This window comes from Leptodactylus fuscus, chromosome 7, assembly GCF_031893055.1.
Source record: "Leptodactylus fuscus isolate aLepFus1 chromosome 7, aLepFus1.hap2, whole genome shotgun sequence".
Classification (NCBI taxonomy): Eukaryota; Metazoa; Chordata; class Amphibia; order Anura; family Leptodactylidae; genus Leptodactylus; species Leptodactylus fuscus.
In genome coordinates, this window is record NC_134271.1 from 143,516,554 (window position 1) to 143,526,925 (window position 10,372).

The window sequence follows — 10,372 nt, forward strand, 5'->3', positions numbered from 1 at the left end:
GAATCTGGGGGCAGAGATGGGGGGACATGAATCTGGGGGCAGAGATGGAGGAGGGACATGAATCTGGGGGCAGAGATGGGGTGACATGAATCTGGGGGTAGAGATGGAGGAGGGACATGAATCTGGGGGCAGAGATGGAGGGACATGAATCTGGGGGCAGAGATGGAGGGACATGAATCTGGGGGCAGAGATGGAGGGACATGAATCTGGGGGCAGAGATGGAGGGACATGAATCTGGGGGCAGAGATGGGGGGACATGAATCTGGGGACAGAGATGGAGGGGACATGAATCTGGGGGCAGAGATGGAGGGGACATGAATCTGGGGGCAGAGATGGAGGGGACATGAATCTGGGGGCAGAGATGGAGGGGACATGAATCTGGGGGCAGAGATGGGGGGACATGAATCTGGGGGTAGAGATGGGGGGACATGAATCTGGGGGCAGAGATGGGGTGACATGAATCTGGGGGCAGAGATGGGGGGACATGAATCTGGGGCAGAGATGGGGGGACATGAATCTGGGGGCAGAGATGGAGGAGGGACATGAATCTGGGGGCAGGGATGGGGTGACATGAATTTGGGGGTAGAGATGGAGGAGGGACATGAATCTGGGGGCAGAGATGGAGGAGGGACATGGATCTGGGGGCAGAGATGGAGGGACATGAATCTGGGGGCAGAGATGGAGGGACATGAATCTGGGGGAAGAGATGGGGGGACATGAATCTGGGGACAGAGATGGGGGGACATGAATCTGGGGGCAGAGATGGAGGAGGGACATGAATCTGGGGGCAGAGATGGAGGAGGGACATGAATCTGGGGGCAGAGATGGGGGGACATGAATCTGGGGGCAGAGATGGGGGGACATGAATCTGGGGGCAGAGATGGGGGGACATGAAAATGGGGGCACATATGGGTGGATATGAAACTGGGGGCAGAGATGGGGGGACATGAATCTGGGGGCAGAGATGGGGGACATGAATCTGGGGGCAGAGATGGGGTGACATGAATCTGGGGGCAAAGATGGAGGAGGGACATGAATCTGGGGGCAGAGATGGGGGGACATGAATCTGGGGGCAGAGATGGGGGGACATGAATCTGGGGGCAGAGATGGAGGAGGGACATGAATCTGGGGGCAGAGGTGGAGGGGACATGAAACTGGGGGCAGAGATGGGGGGACATGAAACTGGGGGCAGAGATGGGGGGACATGAATCTGGGGGCAGAGATGGAGGGGACATGAATCTGGGGGGCAGAGATGGGGGACATGAATCTGGGGGCAGAGATGGGGGACATGAATCTGGGGGCAGAGATGGGGGGACATGAATCTGGGGGCAGAGATGGGGGGACATGAATCTGGGGGCAGAGATGTGGGGACATGAATCTGGGGGCAGAGATGGGGGGACATGAATCTGGGGGCAGAGATGGGGGGACATGAATCTGGGGGCAGAGATGGGAGGACATGAATCTGGGGGCAGAGATGGGGGGACATGAATCTGGGGGCAGAGATGGGGGGACATGAATCTGGGGGCAGAGATGGAGGGGACATGAATCTGGGGGCAGAGATGGAGGGGACATGAATCTGGGGGCAGAGATGGAGGGGACATGAATCTGGGGGCAGAGATGGGGGGACATGAATCTGGGGGCAGAGATGGAGGAGGGACATGAATCTGGGGGCAGAGATGGGAGGACATGAATCTGGGGGCAGAGATGGGTGGAGGACATATAATGTACGGGTGACTGTAGGAGGATTATACTGTATGGGGGGGCACATGAAAAATGAATGTGAATGGGTGGAGTCAACATAAAAGTGGGTGGAGCTAAATTTGTCGCAGCGCGCTGTGCGTTTTATCCCTCTTTCCGTTCTTCAAAAGTTGGGAGGTATGTAGGTCTACAGAAAAGGTATAATGGGAGCCCCCGCTGCCCATGGTTGTGGTGGGGGGACTACATTATTAGGGAACACCAACAGCTACAGCTGGTTATAGGGGCTCTCTAGTTCAAAGGAGGCGGCATGGGGGCCATTACTATTATTAGGTTGGAAGACTTGGATGCCATTTTGGTCTGTGAGGTAAAATGGCGCCATTATAATAAGAAACCGCCTTCAAGAGTGATTATAATATATATATATATGTGTGTGTGTGATGTGATATACTGTATATATATATATATATATATATATATATATATATATATATATATATTCTATATAGGGGTGTACAGACACACCCAGACATATGGCCCTGTACCCCTCAGTATAACAATGTCAGTGAATGGTATGTATTAGCTGTACATGACATATTACTGTATAGACGTCCATGACATGATGGAGATGATGCCTGAGGGGCCCCTCACCTGCCGCAGCCGCCGCCTATCAGCCACCCAATGGAGGACTACATCTCCCGGCATGCCTCAGGCCGCCGCACGTTACGTGACCCCGCTTTGTAGTGCTGTCCCTAGCCGGCCTCCGTACAGGGGAGGCGGAAGTGGCGCTCCGGGAAGATGGGGCTGGCCGTCTTTTTCGGTTGCACCTTTGTGGCCTTCGGGCCGGCTCTGTCGCTGTTTATCCTGACGATCGCCGGGGACCCGCTGAGAGTCATCATCCTAGTGGCCGGGTATGGTACTGCAGCGGTGTGTGGGGCCAGGCTGCCTTAGGATTTGGGGCTGGGGTCCCTTTATGTTTTGTTATAGGACGGGCTGCGATGTCTGTAATGTATGTCTTAGGTGGTGAGGGGGGTGAAGAAGTGCCCACGGCAGCACAGAGTGTTTTAGGAGAGTCATTGTTTCTCAATAGTGTATAGAGGCTGGTGAAAAGAACAGCGCCCACAGCAGCACAGAGTATTTCAGGAGAGGCGTGTGCTTCTTTGTTTTTGGATCTCTGCAGGCAGCTAGTGGGAAAAGCAATGTACACAGCAGCACAGAGTATGTCAGGTGGAGTCATGTCATGTGATAGGGCAGCAATGGATCTCTGCAGGCAGCTAGTGGGAAAAGCAATGTACACAGCAGCACAGAGTATGTCAGGAAGTGTCTATACTTATCTAGGGGACGGGGTTCTGTCCATGTGACACAATCCGGACAGGGCAGTGTCATGTGATGAGAGTAATGGAGGCAAGCGCAGTAGTGGGTGGACACAGCAGCACAGAGTATGTCAGGAGGAGTGGGGTCATGTCATGTGATAGGGCAGTAATGGATCTCTGCGGGCAGCTAGTGGGAAAAGTGGTGTACACAGCAGCACAGAGTATGTCAGGAGGAGTGATGTCATGTGATAGGTCAGCAATAGATCTCTGCAGGCAGCTAGTGGGAAAAGCAATGTACACAGCAGTACAGAGTATGTCAGGTGGAGTCATGTCATGTGATAAGGGCAGTAATGGATCTCTGCAGGCAGCCAGTGGGAAAAGCAATGTACACAGCAGCACAGAGTATGTCAGGAAGTGTCTATCCTTATCTCGGGGACGGGGTTCTGTCCATGTGACATAATGAGGACAGGGCAGTGTCATGTGAGGAGAGGAATGGAGGCAAGCGCAGTAGTGGGTGGACACAGCAGCACAAAGTATTTCAGGAGAGATGTTTGTGTATGTCAGAGGTTTGAGAAGACCTTGTGGGTGAGCAGAGTACACAGCAGCACAGAGTATCTCAGGATACTAGTGGCTTGCTTTGATCTATGTGCCGGTATAGTGATGTTATCATCATGTGAACAAGCTTTATTGACAATAGACATAATGTGACGTCTCTCTCTCTCCCCGGCAGCTCGTTCTTCTGGCTGGTGTCCGTCCTCTTCTCCTCTCTGATCTGGTTCATCTCCGTCCAGGTCAGTGACAGGAATAACTCCAGTCTCCAGTACGGACTGTTAATATTCGGGGCGGCCATCTCTGTCCTGCTACAGGAAGCCTTCCGATACGCCTACTACAGGCTGCTCAAGTAAGTGCCGCCCGCAGCAGCCAATCAGATGAGACGTGAACCGTGGGGGGGGGGGGGGGAGTCTGCTGGCTGGCTGTGAATAGCACCTGAGGGCTTACTGCAGGGTCACGTGACCAAGGGGTTAAAGCCTTAAAGGGGTCTTCCAGGCTTATTCATTGATGACCTATCCTTAGATCATCAATATGTGATTGGTGGGGGCCGCCGCAGATCAGCAGAGCGCGCAGCATTCGAGTAAATGGCCTCTTCATTGAATACCAAGTACGGCGCAGTATATTGTATAGTGGCTTGGTAATGCAGCTCAGTCCCATTCACTTGAATGGGACTGAGCTACTGCCGTACCGTATGTTTGATAAACGTAAGCTGATTGTTGGACCCCCAGTGGTTACGAAACGCCTGGAAACTCCCTTTAACTAACTTTTCTTCTCACAGCTGAGGGTTTGGTACAGTTGCATACAGTTATAGATGTTACCTGCGCTGCGCAGCTCTAGGGAAAGGATCAGGTCAGGATAGATTTTAGGATGATCACGGCTGCCCCTTCTCTCCCCCTGCAGGAAGGCGGATGAGGGTCTGGCCACCATCAGCGAGGATGGACGCTCTCCCATCTCTATCCAGCAGATGGCGTATGGTGAGCCGATCCTTCTAGGTGACGGGATGGGGTCAGGGGTCACCTCCGGGTTCTCCTCTTACGCTTCTGTCTCATCTCCCGCAGTGTCCGGCTTCTCCTTCGGGATCATCAGCGGCGTCTTCTCCGTTATTAATATCCTGGCGGACGCGGTCGGTCCCGGTATCGTGGGCGTTCACGGAGATTCTCAGTATTATTTCCTAACTTCAGGTAAGTTCTCCGTTCCAGACCTATTTGATTTTCTACGGAGCCCCCTTTGTGCCACCACTAGGGGGAGCTGAGGATCGGAAGATTAATCATTGACTTGTTCCATTTAAAGGGATTGTCCGGGGCTGTGATATCCAGTGCTGTGGCCTCTTCACTGCAGCACTCACCAAGCACAGCGCCGTACGTTGTATAGTGGTTGTGCTCGGAATTGCAGCTCAGCCCCATTCATTGGAATGGAACTAATCCACTTCGTGGTCATGTGACCGATTAATGTGATGTCACTGGCCCGAGAAGAGGAAGAGTCCAAGCACGAAAATTACCCCCCACCATAACGGTACAGCCAAGGCCGGCACTATAGATGTGACACATTGGCGGTGCCTAGCTGATTGTGTCCAGGCTCAATGTTTTTTATGGCCCATGAATACATGATCGGTAGGGGGCCAACACCCGGCCCCTGTGCTGATCAGCTGTACAGAAGCTCCATTGCAGTCGGGCACTATCACTGCAGTTCCCAGTGACATCAATGAGCGCTGAGCTGTGGTGACGGTGCCCGGCCGCAATACAGTGGATTCAGCTTTCTGCTTGCATATAGGGGGTCCATACAGCTGATCGGTCCGGGGGCTCGCCGTCGACCTCCGACCTACAGGATGTTGTATGGGCTGATCAGACCTCCTAATTCCAAAACGAAAAATGGGAAGGGGTGACGTGTGGCCTAATGGGGGAACCTATAGTGACTGTACATCTCATGTCCGCCATTGCTTCCTGCAGCATTCCTGACCATGGCGATTGTATTCCTGCACACCTTCTGGGGTATCATCTTCTTTGCAGCTTGCGAAAAGCGGAAACCGATCCACATTGTGGGCGTGGTCTTCAGTCACCTGATTACCTCTGGGTTGGTGAGTCGGGGTCCTGTGTATGTTGTCAGGGCATGCTGGGAGTTGTAGTGTCACCACACTGAGGTTTTTGATGAATTCCCTCTGATTTCTCGTGTTTTGCAGACATTCCTGAACCCGCTGTACGAGGCCAGCCTGATCCCCATCTACATCATCACGCTGGGCATGGGAGTCTGGGCCTTCGTGGCCGCCGGTGGCAACCACCACAACATACGCAAATGCCTTGCTTGTAAGTACAGTGCAACCTGATCTACTGAGTGCACTTACTGTCAGGAATCCCACTAGTGTGAGGTGGCTGATAACAGGGAACACTAGAGTGCATGAACTGATAGACTAGGGCTCGCCTGTATTTGGTGTCAGTGCCTCGTCCTATCCAAGACCTACGTGTAGGAGTCATTCCGTGTTAGGCGGAGACTTGAATCCTGGTACAGACCCCGGGGGTCTCACAGCTGCTGAGGGTCTGGTGTCAGGTGAACACCCCATGCACATGACAGAGCATGCTTTCATCATGCATTCAGGTCTATGGGGGGCTTCCGATCCACTCCAACAGGATAAGACCTGGAATGGACCAGAAGCCCCTATAGACATGAATGCAGAACAAAATACATTCGGATCATACAGCCATTCTGTTCTGATGACATGGAGTAGGATAGGCCCTGCCCTATAGTAACCTGTGTCAACCGAACGCATATAAGACCCCGTAGATCTGCCCTAAAATTAATTTATAAGACCTTTAAAGGAATCCGTCATTAGAATCCCTTTTTTTCTGCCTAACACGTAGGAACAGCCTTAAGAAAGCCTATTCTTCTCCTACCTTTAGATGTCTTCTCGACGACGCCGTTGGGTAGAAATCCAGGTTTTCGTCGGTATGCAAATGAGTTCACTCGCAGCAATGGGGGCGGGCCCCAGCACTCAAACAGCTCTGGGGGCGTCCCCAATGCTGCGAGAGAACTCTCCAGCGCCGCCTCCATCTTCTTCTGGAACAGCCTCTCTGCGCGTCTTCTTCCGTCCTGGGTTTCAATCTTCTAGGCCTTGGGCAGAGCCGACTGTGCATGTCCACGGCCACAAGAAAATGTAAGCTGGTGTAAGCGGCCATTTTCTTGTGGCCCGGGCATGCACAGTCTTCTTCTAGGCCCGAGGCCTAGAAGATTGAAACCCAGGACGGAAGAGGACATAGGGAGAGGCCAGTTCATGAAAAAGATGGAGGCATTGCTGGAGAGTTCTCTCGCAGCATTGGGGACGCCACCAGTGCTGTTTGAGTGCTGAGACCCGCCCCCAGTGCTGCGAGAGAATTCATTTGCATACCAACAGAAACCTGAATTTCTACCAAACGGCGGCGCGGAGAAGACATCTAAACATAGGAGAAGAATAGACTTTCTTAAGGCTACATGTTAGTCACAAAAAATTGCATTTTAATGGTAGGATCCCTTTAAAAAAAAAAAAAAAAAGTTTTGATATTCCCGCAAACTGACATCAGCAGTTGGGGCATTTCTCCTATAAGGGTAAGTTCACACGGGGGATTTTGGTCAGGCCGTATCCGCCTCAAAACCCTGACCAAAAAGACGGCTCCCATTGAAATCAGTGGGAGCCGGTCAGTTCTGTTTGTTCCGGCTCCCGGAAAAAAGAAGCGACATGCTCATTCTTTCAGACGGACTCGCCTCGTGACGTCCCCCTGAAGACACTCCCTCCTCCTGACTAGGCTCATTTATTGGGCCTAATGTGGAGCGGGCGAACGGCATCCACTCACAATTACCCGTATTTTGGTCCGGAACCTGAGTCAGCCTCCGGATCCAGACCACAAAACCCCCTGTGAACTTACCCTAAAAGTCACATTGATATATTCATATATAGCGCCCCCCTCTGCTGCCTGCCAGTCATGTGCATACTATAAGGGGGGACCATAGTAAGGACTCCCCTTCCTGCAGGCAGCACCCCTCTCCCCAGCCCCCTCCCCTTGCAGGATAAGCCTGCGCCCGAGCCGCTTATGGCTTAATAGGTAAAACAGAAACCGTTTTGTTTCTGCAGGCAAACGTCAGGAGAGTAACCAGGTTATGGTCTATTCTGCTCTTCAGGTGCCCACTGAGGACTGAGGCCCGCTCAGCTGCCGTGCAGCCACCTACAGACATTAACTGAGTCACCATTCAAGTGCTCCTCTCTCCCAGAAGCCGGCCCCCCTTTTCTACTCCTCCCCTCTGCCCCTCCCCCCCCCCCCCGTCATACGATAAGACGGACCTGTTCCTCGTCCTTAGGTTCCTTCGGTTTGGCCTCCAGCTCCTTCCGTCCTGTGTGCCGGCTCTGGGCCTACTCAGGCTGTGGGGGCAATCTGGAATTGCTCATCATGTATTGAAAAACCAGTACAAGTGGTCAAACTCGCCAGCGGCCCGCGCGCTGCTCTACTGGGATCCTCAACCGGTCTACGGCGTTTTTTTAGGGGGTTTTTTTTTTTCGGAAGGAAGTGAAGAATGGTTTGGTCCGAGGAGGTCTTTGGCAGGTGAAGGAGGTTCTTTGGACCTTCGATTTTTTTTTTTTTTTTTCCGCCTTTTCCAGTCCTTTTTTTTGTACGCCAGGATGTAACGACTACAACTCTCATCTTACTGCAGGATGATCTGTCCGCACTGACCTACTAACAGTACTTACCGAACCTCAGAGATGTGTCAGGAGGTATTATGGTGCCACATTAAGTTTTTTTTTAGTTCATTGAATCTTTAGCTGCTTGGTATCTAGATAGATATATGTATAATTTTTGAGAGAGGCAAACTAAGGCCCTTAGACAGTAGCCCAGTTTCCATTTTGAAAGGCTTATTCGAAGGGTTAAATCGGCATAACATGTTGACCGACTTTGTAAATATTTTTGCTTTACTGTTTTTGTGCCAATTCCTAACTGTTGCGACTTCTGCACCAATCGCATCCAAAGCTGCTTTCAAAATTCTATTGGGTTCAACAGACTACAGTTTAGCCCAGCCCCGTTGTCAGTCAGGTGACCTGCGTAGCCGTCACCTGCTTCAGTGCCATGTTTGATACAGGAAAACGGTAGAATTTTGAATGGCGCTTTACATGGGATCGGAGAAGAAAATCCACCTCAACATCCGTACAAGAGGAGTAAAGCGAAGGGTTTATAAAGGTGCTCAGCAGATTTGTCATATGAAAATTGATAAGTAGAGTTTTCCTTTAAAACCTGTTAAAGGGGTTGTCCAAGTTTACAAAAACGTGGCAACTGCCATCCAAAAACAGCGCCACCTCTGTGCACAGGATTTGTAAGGTATTGCAGCTCAAATCACTTTAAGTGAATGGGGCCTGCAGTACCATACACAACCTGTGGACTGGGGTGGAGCTGTTTTTCGTATAAAGTGTATATTTTTCTAAACCCCTTTAAATTGAGGCGGCGGGAACTACTGGCTACGTGTAGAGGGCGCCATGTTTGTTCGTATCGTTAAAAAGGAGACGTTTTGAGCGTTTCCCCCTAAAATATATTTTTTAACAAAAAATCCACCAATGGCCCATGAGTCTGGTAAGGAGTGACCCTTACCAGACTCAGCGACCATAAATAAGGCCCACAGGAAGGGGCGCTCTCTATATACTGGCCATAAGCTCCGCCCAACCAAATGGTTCAGATGGACAATCCCTTTAACCCTTCAGCGGCCAGTGTGCTACAGGCTATATGGGCTAATCTCAAGCTGCCACGTAGGTGTTGTGGGTGGTTTTGGGAGGTTTTTTGTTTGTTTTTTTTTGTCTTTGAGAAAATCCAAAGAATTTTTGTTGTAGTTTTCCGCAGCCATTATCCGACTATGCATTGCAGGGTTTACGGCCTCGTCCTGTCAGCAGCGAATGAACATGTACAAAGTGATCACTACTGTTTTTACAGTCCTGCAATACATTTCTCCAATAAAGACGAATTCTTGGTTATGTTGTGTATTCATGTGTGAACAAGGCCCAAGGAGGAGCAAGTGCTGAGAGCAGAATAGTGAGCGCAGCTCTGGAGTATAATACAGGATAAGTAATGTAATGTATGTACACAGTGACTGTACCAGCAGAATAGTGAGCACAGCTCTGGAGTATAATACAGGATAAGTAATGTAATGTATGTACACAGTGACTGTACCAGCAGAATAGTGAGCGCAGCTCTGGAGTATAATACAGGATAAGTAATGTAATGTATGTACACAGTGACTGTACCAGCAGAATAGTGAGCGCAGCTCTGGAGTATAATACAGGATAAGTAATGTAATGTATGTACACAGTGACTGCACCAGCAGAATAGTGAGCGCAGCTCTGGAGTATAATACAGGATGTAACTCAGGATCAGTACAGGATAAGTTATGTAATGTATGTACACAGTGACTGTACCAGCAGAATAATGAGTGCAGCTCTGGAGTATAATACAGGATAAGTAATGTAATGTATGTACACAGTGACTGTACCAGCAGAATAGTGAGCGCAGCTCTGGAGTATAATACAGGATAAGTAATGTAATGTATGTACACAGTGACTGTACCAGCAGAATAGTGAGCGCAGCTCTGGAGTATAATACAGGATAAGTAATGTAATGTATGTACACAGTGACTGTACCAGCAGAATAGTGAGCGCAGCTCTGGAGTATAATACAGGATAAGTAATGTAATGTATGTACACAGTGACTGTACCAGCAGAATAGTGAGCGCAGCTCTGGAGTATAATACAGGATAAGTAATGTAATGTATGTACACAGTGACTGTACCAGCAGAATAGTGAGCGCAGCTCTGGA

General features: G+C 50.5%; 1 protein-coding gene across 2 annotated transcripts; it reads left to right on the plus strand.

The window, feature by feature from the left end:
* The first annotated feature begins 2,479 nt into the window (after positions 1-2,479).
* On the plus strand, positions 2,480-9,534 carry APH1A (aph-1A gamma-secretase subunit). Of its 2 annotated transcripts, none has more exons than XM_075283234.1 (7): positions 2,480-2,606; positions 3,739-3,909; positions 4,461-4,534; positions 4,619-4,741; positions 5,507-5,634; positions 5,737-5,860; positions 7,657-9,534. In XM_075283234.1, exons 1-7 carry the CDS (start codon positions 2,494-2,496, stop codon positions 7,719-7,721), a joined length of 798 nt encoding a protein of 265 aa, XP_075139335.1. In that variant the 5' UTR covers positions 2,480-2,493; the 3' UTR covers positions 7,722-9,534. The 2 variants fall into 2 exon arrangements, with proteins under 2 accessions (XP_075139335.1, XP_075139336.1); XM_075283235.1 differs by having other exon boundaries at positions 7,704-9,534.
* Positions 9,535-10,372: the final 838 nt, after the last annotated feature.

Coding starts and splice junctions, on each gene's coding strand:
- APH1A (XM_075283234.1), top strand. CDS start 2,494: ATGGGGCTGGCCGTCTTTTTCGGTTGCACCTTTGTGGCCTTCGGGCCG. Junction 3,910..4,460: donor GCCTACTACAGGCTGCTCAA/GTAAGTGCCGCC, acceptor CTCCCCCTGCAG/GAAGGCGGATGAGGGTCTGG. Junction 4,535..4,618: donor TATCCAGCAGATGGCGTATG/GTGAGCCGATCC, acceptor CATCTCCCGCAG/TGTCCGGCTTCTCCTTCGGG.